Genomic DNA, 13,635 nt, shown 5'->3' with positions numbered 1-13,635 from the left:
TGGCAGCAGAGGTAAGTTAAAAAAAAAAAAAAAAGGGTTATAAATGTATGTTGTGTCTGTACGTACAGGTGAGAGTGTGTTTATGTGAGATAGTATGCATGTGTAAGCATGTGTGTAAATTAATGTAAAGGTCAAATGGCGTGTGATGTCACTTCCATTACCCCTATCCTTTTGGCGAATTGACGTTATTGGCCACCAGGAGCTTTTGGGTTTTGTAGATTTGTCACTCTTCCTGCTCTGAACCCAGCATTGCAAACAGAGCCAAGTTTAAACACCAGATTGCTGCCTTTCAGGGACACTTATTGATCCTTAGAAATCCTGCAACCGAAATTTGAAAAATACAACATCAAACTTGACAGAGTGATATAAACAAGCATTGGCATTGCCTATCTGCCTTCTTTGAATGTAAAAGTAAGTGTGACTGCTTGGCATTGCATATGCATGTGGTGTGGCACACTTTAGTTTTAATGTGCTAAATTCAAATAACTCAGATTTACCAATAGGAGCCATGAGCACAAATCTCAAGCCTTAGTTAGGACATACTAAAAAAAGAATACTGTTCTGTGACTATTAATTGTAGGTAAGGTCTGGTGCAGTGACAACACTGGCCTTTTAATAAGGATCACCTGACAAAGTGATGGAAAAGTGAGTGTGATATGTAAAAGCACAATTTTACATTTAAAACAGAGCAATCTACATTGTTACTGGTTGTTCATTCTTTCAAAGGTTAATATTTAACAAAAATTGCTCTACCAAACATTTGCAATTATGCCTTTGTGATCATAAAATAGACCCTGCACTATAACCTTAAATGCTATTCTCATTAAAACAATTTGAATTGAAATAATTTAATCCAATGGTTGAATTACGACAACTCATTTCGTTGTGTGAAAGATCTACTTGCAAAAAAATGGAACAGTATCATTTTTCACGAACAGTAAATTAGTTCCTAAACAAGAAGCTCCTTCTGCAGCATCGTAGATTACTTACTAAACAGGCTACTCTTGCCCATCATCCTTTTTAAGATTTCAGAATTCAAAGGTACCTAGCACCGGGTTTCAGAGGCCAAGTTATTTTGAGCTACCAATAGAATACGAAAAAAATCAACTAAACTATTAGAACCATGCATTAAAGAAACATTTGATAGATGAGCCTTGACAGAATGTTTTTCTACAGGTTAAATGAACATTTAACATACCTGTTCGGTCACAGAATTAACTAGTAATAAGATCACCAACTGCATTATTCACAGAGGATAATCAGAGACCCACAAACGGCAGCCAAAAACTGTCTGCTCCCTCAAATCTTCTCAGATTCCTTCCAGTGACTACTCAAGAAGGCCTCACCTTGTCAAAAGTATACACATTTCCGCATAATTTACCTCGTAGTATAACCCTTTAAATAACATACACTTCCACTGTAACTACGCAAATCATTTTCTGAAATCCGATAGTATATTTCCCACCACCTAAATTGCCACATGTGAGGAAACAGCAACAGGGTTCTCTTGAACATAAACTTGTTTGTATCTTTAAGTATCTCAGTAGCCGGTCTGTGGGACCCACATTGGCAAGTATGACCAGCACTCTTTTTGCTGCAATGCTATTAGCATATGCACCTCTCAGTAGTGTAATGACACATGGCATGATCCATCTAACAGTTTAAGAGAAATCTTAAACATTAGGGCTTAACAACTCAGCGAATGCAAGCAAACACTACAGAGGACAAAGCCTGTTCCATGATTAAAAAAATGCACACATTCCACAAAGGCTGGCAGATTTAAATCCGAACAAATAAGTGATGAAACATTCAGTTAAGATGATGCCATTCAATCTACTAGTTGAACACCGTCCAGCTACCTGCATCAATGAACGTTTATTCTTTGCGAATAACAGTATCCTATGTAGACTCTTCCTTCACAGCTACCCACCTCAAAGCCAGGGGTGTATGACCAGCAATTAAATTAAAGGAATCCGGACAGACCTCTTGCACCATAAGAAGGGCTTAATGAAGACTGCCTGACTATTAGCCCAATTACTACATAAAATGAACGTCATCTAGTACGGCCACTCTCTAACGGCTTCTAAAGGTCGCATATCTACTGAGGTAATTATATGCACAATCATGGCCCATAGAAATGGGAGAGAAGAAATCCTAATTTCCTAACCGCTAATCTAATTTCTCCTGAAGAAATATGGCAGCAACCAAACTGGAAGGCTAATGAGCGGAAAGATCCCAAACATTCCTCGCAGCAACACTTTGAAACATCCAATATTTTTGTCTGCACTTCGACTGATTAGTCACTAGATCCATGACCTCCTAAAGAATTCAATTTCATTCACTAATTTCAATGTTTCTATAGCTGCAAACAGGCTTATTGTCTGGCATTTTACAAAGCCAAATCATACAGTTAATAAAAGTTTTATGTGTACAACTGGAGGCAATTTGCTGAATGAGGTTATTAAGGGCAGGGTAGTTATTGGTTCCAAAGTGACTACTCTAAACAAGTACAAGTCTGATATCCAATATTAAGTTTAGAAGTAGTCTACCTGGGGGACAACATATGGTGCCTATCTATGAGAACCTGTTAGTAGGAAGTGGCAATTTATCATAACCCATCAGGTAATAATCATCACTGTGACCATCATTACGACCCTGGCGGTGCCACATTATAACTGCCAATTTCCCTCCACTGGAGGGACTGGCGGTGCTGCCGGTCCTAATCTGCCAGGGCAGCGCTGCATGCATCGCCACCCTGGGGATTACGAGCCCCCTTCTCCTTGGCATAGGCAGTGCAGGGGTCCCCATGGACAGCCCCTCTGAAAAGCGCGACGGGTGCTGTTGCACGCTACTTACCGCAACAATGCCGCTGGCTCCATTATGAGCCAGCATCAATGTTATGGGCCGTTCCCCAGTGGGGAACCTGTAATGGGGGCCCCAGAAAGGCGGACGCACTGGCGGCAAACTAATTGCAGTAGTTTGGCGGGCGGGCTTTTCCGCCTGACAAACTCAAAATGACTCCCTGTGTCTGTGTGTTTCAGCACTGTCATGAATGACCAGCTCGGGTTCCAGACGTTTCATCAAAGTTTGGTGGTTTGAAATGCTCTACCACCAGCAGTGAGACCTTATACAGAGCTCAGTGTTTTTCACCCAGCAATTTTGTGGTTTAAACTTTCATTGTCAGATGATCTTTGTGTTGACTGAACATAGGTTTCCATTTGATCTAGAGTGTCTGGAACTCTTCGGAACGTATCCTGGGACCTTGCTGTCAAAAATACATTCTGAGCTAATGTTTGCACATGTATTGTCAGCGCAAGTATTTTGTCTTGAAAGGTCTTGTCACAGCATGCTACAGGGAAGACGACTTATACAAGAACCATGCACGTGGCAGATATATATTTCCTTGATTTCATTATCTGTATTTCAGTGGATAGACTGTCCTTTGTGAATAACATTGCAGACAAACTACTCTCCCCTTTTCAGTGAATATTTTGTAACCTTGCAGAATTAATCCTTCCATAATGGTGATTGAGTTACTTCTGCATCAAATTTCTGTCAGGTCTAAAATATTTAATTATTTTTCCAGATGTGGTTAAGGGTAACTGATAAGCTTTTTTGTGGTGAGCTGTCCGGTGAGTTGTTTGTTTGACATGAGGAATACTGATAAGTCTGATATTAACATGCAGACTTATTTTAATTCTAAGAGTAATTGAGGAGCAAAAGGTTTTTATTTTACAAGGTTTCTTTTATTCTCATCCAGTTAACCTTTTGCAAAGTTTGCCCAGTGCGAGTCAGACATCTATGATTGAACGGATTAAGATTCCTGACAGTGTGTCATCCCTTTGAAATCCAGGGCTCCCTGTCCCTCTGATTCATTCTGTAAGTTTATGGTGCAATTTACAAGACTTGAGGCTGGTATTAGACCTTCTACCCTGTGCTTTATAGTACATGAGAGGGATATGGTTGCAGACTGAGTCTTAAAAAATGAGTTTCGTATTAATTTATCTATCTCTGTGTTACACTAGGCCAAATGGTTTTGTGCTCCTTTTTACTAAAACTCAAGTGGATACTTTTGTTGGTATGGTGGAAATGATAGCTTGTTGCAGAGGTAAATACCCTGTCGCAGAATGATGGCATTGCATATGATGAAGGCACTTTTGAAGATAACTCTTCATTACAGTAAGATCCAATGCACAGGAATGAGGCATGAACAGTGATATTATAATTTTTAGCACCACGTTTAAGTCTTGCATTTGATTTTACCACCGCATTACGTGGAGTGCAGGACAGAGGGGGCAAAGTAGGTTTAGGTACTGCGTTCAGGACAGCATTCCCACCAACAATGTCAGTTATTATATTATATGCTTTAAACCAGTGGTTCCTAACTTGTGGTCCTTCTCAGGGAGTCCATGACTGCTTAGAAAATTAAATAATATTAACAGATCAAAAAAGTGTATATAAATAAAGTGGCGAAGTGTACAATTGAAAATTTTGAAAATGCAATATAAATGTCAAGGAATTTGAAATTGGAGGCTAAAAATGAGATTAGTATCCTCATATTTATTCGTGGGAGCAGTGCAGGTGCATCAAACAGGATATAGTATGGACGATGAGTGGCTTCAATTGAATTCAGAATAGCTCCAACCTTCCAATTAAAATTATTTTTTTAAAAGTTTTATTTATATTTGTTGGCCAATTAAATAACATTTGTAAACATTTCTGTATGTGTTTGATGAATGCTTATTTATGAATTTTTGGGCATTTTTTTGAGTTTCATATCATTGACAATGTTTAGGCCAGGGTCATCGGATTCCAGGAATAACTCAGTGGGAGGGGGGGATCCCTGGAGTTCAATAATGATTCAGTGGGGGGTGCTAGGTTCAAGTAAGGATACAGTGAGGATCCACAGAAGTCAAAAGGTTGGGAACCACTGCTTTAAACAAACTGGCATTTACAGAAATTCTACAGACCTACAGAAACAAAAAGTGCGTGCCAATGATTTCTGTGGACTACTGCTCAATAATCAACTATTCATTACAGTTCAAATAAAAAAGTAACCTGTCATATAAGGTGCATGCTTATTTATGCATTCACATATATTGCAAATTGCCCTTAAGACTGTCACTCAATATCTTCACTCATAAAATTGAATGATGAAGTACTTTTTGTGAAATGGCAGAAGGCAAATAAATAATAATGATTTTCTTGGAGTAAAGTATATCAGAAAGTAGAGCATTAGTAGTCATATGCAGTTTTCCTCAAGAGTTCTTTGCTTATTTGCATGCTGGCTTACTCGAGAAGCTGGAGTTTGATCTATCACCTCCTTGGACTGTAATGACGTTATGATATCCATTTTTACAATTGGTTTGATGTGGTGATGAGTGATATCATTGACATCAGAAAGTTGTGCACCACAGACAATGCACTGGTGTCAAACAGGAGTTTTTTAAAGGAATAATTGATGAACGTCATTGTTTTTTGTGGGTTAGTTTATGAAGAAACTTACTTATTTGTTTTTGGTGGTCAATTTAGGGAAAAAGTAAGGATTTAAATGGAAGCTAAGTGATTTAACCAGTCAAAAGACATTTTCCTTCTGCTTTTAGGACCTTTTCATGTGCATCAATAAGGTCAAAGACATTGCCTTGATTGTGAGTTGGTGGTAAACTCTGTTGAATGAATTTGAACAAATTGCTCATTTGCTTACAGCTACTGTCAAGGAATACGATTTTTTAAAAATTTTAATTGACCACTGTCCTAGTCAGTGAACCCATTTGTGAAAGAGAGGCCATAGCCCCGCTTCTTCAAAGTAAGTTGCGGCAGTTTCATTTAGAGGGTGAGAGATTCAGCCTGGCTGACATTGCACTTCAAATGAAGATTAAGAGTACATGTGAACACAAAAGCATATGACAGATGGTCTAAATATTAGGACAAGCTTTATACAACATGTTAAGTCTATCTTTTTGAAGCATGTCATATCCACCTGGAAGAAGGATATCCTAAGCAAAAGAGAAGTACGTTTGAGTAACTAGTAAAAGATTTCCCCACAATTTCATTGCAGATCACAGCTGCAGAGTGAGTGGTAATTAACAAACAGGCTTTAAAATAGTCATTAGAAATCTGAAGTCTGTTTAGAATGGGTTCAACTTGGTGGATTTAGCTCACTTCACGGGGACAGGACTTCTTCTTAGAAGAGCATCGGAATACAATAGGAGTCAACATATCAAATGAAAGGCACATGACCTGGAGATGCATAATTGACAGGAGGGGGGGTCTCAGGAAAAAAGTTGATTGGATGAAGTATAGCACTATATAACTTCCACTTATCATTTAGTATTTTTTGGTACAATGAGAAAAAATGTGATTAAGACCACCAAGTGTTGTGGTCACAATTATTAGGCCCTGCGAGTGCCGATGGCAATACATCTGTATAGATATACTTAGTACCGTGGAAAAGTGAACAGTCTAGTGTACTTAATCAGCAGGAAATGTTTGATACATCAGAGTTCACTGCAAGAACGCATTTAAGGTGACTATTAAATCTCTTACATTTTCAGTTGCTAAAGTAGTAGAAATTTAGGTGATAGATTTGTAGAAGTTTCATTTTGTGAAGCTCACACTTCAATTATTAAAGCCACCAAGCATTGTATCATATGGCCTTGTTCTTGTACCTTAATTCCACCCTATCAATAATCTGATGTTTGTTTGGGCATTGGTTATTTATAGCTCCCCTGGGTTGTTGTTGCCTGCCATAGTCTGCCAACTAATATGAATACGTATTACGTTTTTCACGTGGAATTGTAAAGGTACTCGAGTATCAAGGGTCTAACCATCTACTTTCACAAAAATGTGGAGCCATATCCCAGATTTTTAGCCCAGTAATTCTGCTAATGGTTTTCCTTTCTTGGTTCTGGGGTATGAGTTTATCAGTAGAGTTTATGGAATACAATTTCATATGTCATACTTAATTTTTTTTTTGCATTTTTGGACTGGGCATTTGATTTTAAACTATCAAACACCTGATCAGTGTTCGTTTCTTCCCCGCGGTGTGTCTACTTCAGATACTGCTTAATGTGTAACCTGCAATTTGTTTCAGCAAAGACAACTGTGGTAGGCGCATTTTATGGTACGTCTCTAGTCAAATTTTAATCATCAGACTTTTGTTCAACATATTTAGAATCCTGTGGTGCCATCATATTATTGTAGTTCATATTTACGGTGAGATTTTGTGATTAATGGTTTCATTATAAGGGTGATATCAGTGAACAGGTAATGTATGTAGGGAGGCTTTTACCAAATCATTATTTACTTGAGGCAGCAGGTTGTTGGTACGTTTAATTTATATACTGTGTATTTGTTCCCAAGCTTTTTAGGTTCATTTAATTCTGTTTGTTCCCAGTCAATATCCCACTGTCCTCGATTTAACTATTTTTTTGTTTGTATGGCTTTCCAAGTGACAGTATTTATCTAGTATGTTACAATTTGGTGTTCCTTTTTTGACGCAACCACTCACCTGTATTCTACTTGCTATTTCTGCAATCTGTATGGTGACTCTGACTCATCAAGGTCCATTTTCTATTTCCTTTTGCTCTTGAATGTTGTCACTTCATGGTTTTGTTCTGTAATGTATGTTGAGAGGCTTATACCAAATTGTTATGTGTTACGACTCTGTCGTCCCATTTCTAGGGGGCGCTGTAAGGGGAATGTCGGAAGCCTGGGAATCACCTTAAAAACTTATCTAGAGTCCCTTGCTGACTCCTGTTTGTTTCTCTTTTCTCCATGGTACACTTGTGTAGTACTACATTTACTTCCTGGGACTGCAAATCCCATAATGCACAGCCTGGTAGTCAGGAAAGCCCGGATTCTGTTTCCTATTGTTTTCTATGGGAGAAGTCCAGTTGCTCCTTTTCACTGGATCCTCTCCTCCAGGACTTGCAAGTGTCTGAAACTACACACAGCTGAGACCTCTCCTGTGCAGCCCAGCTTAGAACTGCTTATAAGCAGCCATTTCCTCAAGATCCCTGTTGTGCATTGGAGTTCGATTCCTTTGTGTTACAGACCCCTTGTCGGATGGTGTTCCAGTTTTGTTCCTGTGTTGTTCCAGCTTGATCCTGTTTCCTGTTTCTCTACCCTGTTCCTGATTGTTCCAGCCAGAGTCTGCTCCCTACTTCTTAGCCTCGTACCTGTTTGTTTCTTCCAGAGCCTGCTCCCTGTTTCTCTGCCCTGCTCCTGCCTTGTTTCAGCCTGAACCTGCTCTCTGTTTCCCAGTCCTGTTTACTACTCATTCCTACTCCCTGTATTCCAGTCCTGTCCTGTCCTTGCCTGTTCCAGCCAGAGCCTGCTCTCAGTTTCCCAGTCCTATCTCTGTTTGTTCCAGCCAGAGGTTTTCACCCTGTTTTCAAGTCCTAGTCCTGCCTTTACTTCAGCCTGAGCCTGTTCCCAGTTCTTGCCTCTGCCTCTTTGTTTGTTCCCTTCTGTTTCTTCTTGGTTCTTTGTGTCTGGTAAGTGTTCTATCAGTCTTCACCAGTGTATAAGTGTCCTCCTTTGTACTGGGGTTGGCTCCTGGTTTCCAGGAGGCAATTCCAGCCCCCATCCTTGTCTAGTGTTATACGTTGTCTTTCGTGCCTAACAGTGACAGTGTGCTATTGCTGTTTTCTCAGGAATCGCCACTGTGTTTCCAGCTGGACCCACAAGAGTGTGTCCTGTGTATGTAAGTACTATCCTTGTTTGTGCTCTAGGGTCCAGAGACAATCACTTCTGCTACCTCCTTTCTATGGGGCTGGCAGGGTGACTATCTGTAAGAGCAAACTGCACAGAGGCATTGAGATTCCCTGTCACTGTGGGAGGTTCTGCGCCTTACTCTGTGTACAACCCCAGCGTGTTTGTCCACTAGTAATCCGTTTCCTATTTGTTCACACAAGGGTTGCTCTGCTTTTACTTTCCTGTTTCCTGTGTCTGTCCATAGCTGTCCTTTCCGTGTATGCCTTTAGCTGCTCTTCTGCCCCAGTACAGTACCTTTTTAGGATATTCGGTGACCTCAAGGGGTGTCCCAAAAAGGGTCCTGATCAGACCCGCCCGAAACCGTGACAGTTATGTACTCGAGTGTTCAAGATGTTTCTACTTTTAATTTATATATTGTGTATTTGTTTCCTCGTTTTTTTAGATTCCTTTATTTCTGTTAGTTCCCAAACAATATCTCACTGCCCTTGTGTTTTTATCCTTTCTGTGGCAGTGGCAGTGTTTATCTGGTATGTTACCATTTGGAGTTCAATTTTTAATACAGCCAATTACCTGGATTTTACTTGCTAATTCTACAAATATTTGCAGTGAGCCTGGCTCATCAGTGTCCATTTTCTCTTTGCCATTTATTGTTGAATGTTGTTGTCTCGTGTTTTTTGGTCTGGTGAGGGGTTTCCTCATCCGGGTCCTCATTGATATGTTAAAAAAATATATAATCAGCAGAGCAATGGTTGCTTAACGGAAGGTGCAACATATTGAGGCACAGACTTAATCAAGCAACTACTCGTGTGTCCTCTCCTCTTCGCTATGACACGTAGGTTTCTTTATCTCCTATCTGGGTATTTCCTTTCTTAATACTTTTATTTCATCATAGGATGCTCTCTTATTCTCCTTTTATTTTTCACTCCCAATTATATTTTATCCGAATCCATGTGCAGAGGAAAATTTGTAAGTAAATATCAACTCGTTTCCCATTTCACACAATCTAAAACAAAACTTCATAAGCTTTTACACTTTTCAAAATTCACCTTTTTTATTGGGGGAAGCCTTCTACTTTCCCTGTGAACAACCTCCAACGTCTCAATGTGCATAGCGACAATGCCTTGAAAGAGAAAAAGCAATTATTATGCGCATCTGAAAAAATAACGTGCATACAATGTTTACTTCCCATAGTTATAAGAAAATGATTTTAATATATATGGTGGCACAAAGTTTTCTGTCGTATGACAAAAAGGTCTCAAGTCACTACAATAAAGCAAAAAACAACGTTTTCATTCCCAGAAAATATATTAAACCAAAGGGTATGTTTTAAATAATTATGACATTAATCGATATAGGTACCCTTTTGAATCCCAGAGTTGCTGAGTACCTAATCCAGAATCCAACACTCCTCGTTCTTCCACCACCATGGACGTGGATGTCACTATCTCACACTTGCAGGTTATGCATCCCTTCTCTTTCTCCTCTTGTCACTGGTTTGCTATCTGCCCCTTTATCCCCCCACAATGTATCACCCCCCACCCCTTTTTCTGACTCTGGTCCAAATTATGATGATGAAAAATCACTTCACGATGCAAGACAGACATTAGCACTGCAATATTTAAGCAGTGTTGTACGGTGTGTATATAATTCCATAGAGAGGGAGAAGGGCAGGAAGAAGAGATGGCCTTTGGCTATTTTAAAAACTTCTGGCGCGGAGGGAAGCATGCTCGACTGCAGAATAGAGAAAGTGTCTGGAATAGGATGTGGACGAAAACAAAAATAAACGGGCATGAGTGAGTGTGGGAGTTTTAAGTATTCATAGTGAAGTTGATGAAAAATGCAAAAAGAGGCTTGTAAAGTTGGAAAACAGAACTGATAGCAGACATCATTGTCACAAAAATGTATTTACCCATTTCCGAGTTACTGCAATGGTTGAACTGTACGGGACATGACAATTCGTCAGTAGAAAAGCTATACCTGGTATCATGCAATGCAGGCTCTTGATGTGGTCCTGACTTACTCCACTCTCTGTGCAAACCTTGTCAATAAATCTTGTAATGAAGCGCACAACAGAATTGGCGATGTCATTGTTTTCAGAGTCCTCAAACCCACTTTCAGTGTCATAGCTCTCAGCCACACTGCCTGCAATGCTAAAAGGTAGGGGACATTTTAGCAAACAAATGAACAGCAGCAATCCAGAATCTAATCAATTCCTAATAATTTCAAATATACTGTAGCCAGTGTACATGAGACTTGAGCATAACCGTGTACCACAGTCTTCCAAAGCTCATGGTACTTGGTAACATAACCAGGAATGCAATCTGGGTGCAGGTGCAAAAATACAAGTTTCATTCTGTTGTTTCTATTGATGCCTGGAGCAGACATAATTGATAAGAATCAACAATGAGTTAAATACAAAACGTGTAATACCAGCAAATAATTACACAGCCTACTTTAATGCTGTGACATGTACGGTATGCTATTTCATGAAAGGTGGCACAAAAGCTAGGGTTACAAATTTTCTGAATTTAGGCACAAATCATATCAAAACAAACAGTAAGTAGTTCAACCAAAAATCATTCATTGTGATAATAATTGTGAATTAGAGATTAATGTATCCAACCAAATTAATCAGTATGTAGTTCTCTCATTCACTCCAGGCTTAAATATAATCCTAACAAACATTCACCACCAATCAAAACATATAAAAGTAAAAGCAGCAATAATGTATTTGAAGACAGTCTGTAAGCAATTGAGTATATTATTATTATATATTACCATTTAAGTATAAAATCATTGGAAAGTTACAATAAAGTGCTCAGAAAAGCGCTCATGCATGCTGAAGAAAAATGAGTATGCACATAGCAGTTGTGATCAAGTGGTGACTGAGAACTATATCCAATCGCTTCTCTAGGCATTTCACAATACATGATATAAACATTGGTTAAAAATCTAATTGTTTTATGTCAGTGTTTCAACCCTTATGGATCGATCCTTGGGTCATCATCAGGACAAAGAGCTTTGATGGAACATATAATGGCTGAAGGGAAAATAATCATACTAGGCATTAAACAACAGTACCGGCATAGGGGGCATATAGAGCCCAAATAATTATTAGCAGAAGCACCATGTGGAGACAGCCACTAGACGTGATAATTTCCCAGGAATGGGGTGATATCCAACTAAATGCAGGCAGAAGGCTCATGTGTAAACAGCAATAGGCATGCAAGATTGCCAGAGATGGAGCATGCAAAATGGATAAATCAAAGGGATACTCACCGGGTGAAATAATCCAAACTTGTGGCATGTGGTGCATTTTGAGTTGCAAGGACAGTCTAGAAAACGTGGTTCAGCCTAAAACCCTAAGATGCTGCTCCTCTCAAATGGATCCTTTGAGAGAGAGGACCCACCTCATTCTTAAGACTGAAGATTTAGGGCCTCATTACCAGTTTAGCGGTCCGACTGCTGCAATCCTAGCAGTCTGGCCTCCAGATTACGATCAGGAGACTGCAACCTTGGCCAGGATCAGGGAGCCTGACGGGTTGGCGACAGTGAAAGTCCTGATCAACCACAGCAGTGTTGAGTTCAGCACCGCCGTGCTGATCACAACTTTCCTTTATACCAGCCTTTTCGTGGCGGAGTCCCTGTCATGAAAAGCAGAAAGTCAGAGTGGGGGGGTCACAAGGAGCCAAGGCCAATGCCGCCGCACTGTTTCAACCGGGTTGACCGGCAGGAATGTTCTAATATGATGTTTCTGCAGGTCAGCCCAGTGGAAACATCGTAATACGACGGTGGTGGGGACGCCGACCTAATGGACACCTCATCACCACTGATTGGAGTTTGGGCGGTTCAATACCACTGAACTCATAATTGTCTCCTTAGAATTGAATACTCTTCTGAACTGTTGGTCATATTTGTTATCAAGTTATTTTTTACCAACATTAGCCAAGAAGAAGCAAACACTGCTAGCAATTGAAAAATACTAGGAGCCACATTCAATACAAATACCTACAGTTTCATTTTACCTTTAGTAAAATAGCCCCCAACAAAAAATATGATTAAAAAATAATAAAAAAAAGTCTCCTAATTTCCTGCAGATTAAAGCGACCTGTTGTGCGCAAAGTTCCACCAAACAGAGCACATTTTTGGGGTACTGCAGAAAAGGTTTGTAAATTTATTGAATGGATTTATAACGTAAGTGGGACCTCCAAGCTGCATGCACAGCCATTGAAAGCTTCCTACTTGCTACAGGTTTTTCCACAAGGCTTATGTCAGCTATCAGTTCCTTGGGAAACAAGCGCGTGTTTAATGTGTTTTTACCACATAGCGGTTCTGCGGTTAGTGATTTGGTCCCTTTGACAGTACTGTTGTTTAATTCCCTACTATCATATTTTGTCTTTAATCATCAGATGTTCTGTCAAATGTGTCTAATGACATAACATAAGTGGATTTTAAGATCATGTATAGATTATCCTTTGAAACGGCCAAAGTATCTTTTGAATATGTGTTTTGCACTCTCCTTTTCCCAACCCGGAGTCAATGTCAGGTTGCGACCAATCAGGGACTTGCTTTCCCCCCGAATCCACAAATCCGGACCCAGATCTGCAGGTCTGGGGATCCGCAGAGGATCCGCTTCCCTCTATATGTATATTTTTTTTTTCTCGAATATCTCAGAAACTACTAATCAGATTTGAACCAAACCACAAAAAGCGTGATCTGCGCAAAAGGAACTAGCTTACTGCCAATTTGGTGCAATTCCGTTCAGTGGTTTGGGCTGTAGGCATCTAACGGCCCTACGGAAAAATAAATGGTGAAAATGCGTTTTGGGACCTGACCTGTTTTTCGGCCCCTGCTTGACGGATCACCCAGAAACTTTTAAGAAAGCAACTGAACTGACAAAAGTATACGTTTTGAAAA

General features: G+C 39.8%; 1 protein-coding gene across 4 annotated transcripts in view; it reads right to left on the bottom strand.

Moving 5' to 3' along the window:
* Positions 1-13,635, bottom strand: part of SBF2 (SET binding factor 2) — a 1,701,375-nt gene that overhangs the window by 538,737 nt on the left and 1,149,003 nt on the right. For all 4 annotated transcript variants that reach the window (XM_069223624.1, XM_069223621.1, XM_069223622.1 and 1 more), the window contains exons 20-21: positions 10,696-10,868; positions 9,765-9,838 (exon numbers count right to left, since the gene is read on the bottom strand). In XM_069223624.1, coding sequence (XP_069079725.1) covers positions 9,765-9,838; positions 10,696-10,868 — 247 coding nt within the window. The remainder of the gene's footprint in view (positions 1-9,764; positions 9,839-10,695; positions 10,869-13,635) is intronic.

Source organism: Pleurodeles waltl, chromosome 3_1 (assembly GCF_031143425.1).
Source record: "Pleurodeles waltl isolate 20211129_DDA chromosome 3_1, aPleWal1.hap1.20221129, whole genome shotgun sequence".
Lineage (NCBI taxonomy): Eukaryota > Metazoa > Chordata > Amphibia > Caudata > Salamandridae > Pleurodeles > Pleurodeles waltl.
The sequence above is the reverse complement of the archived record's forward strand: the minus strand, read 5'-3'. Positions and strand labels throughout refer to the sequence as shown.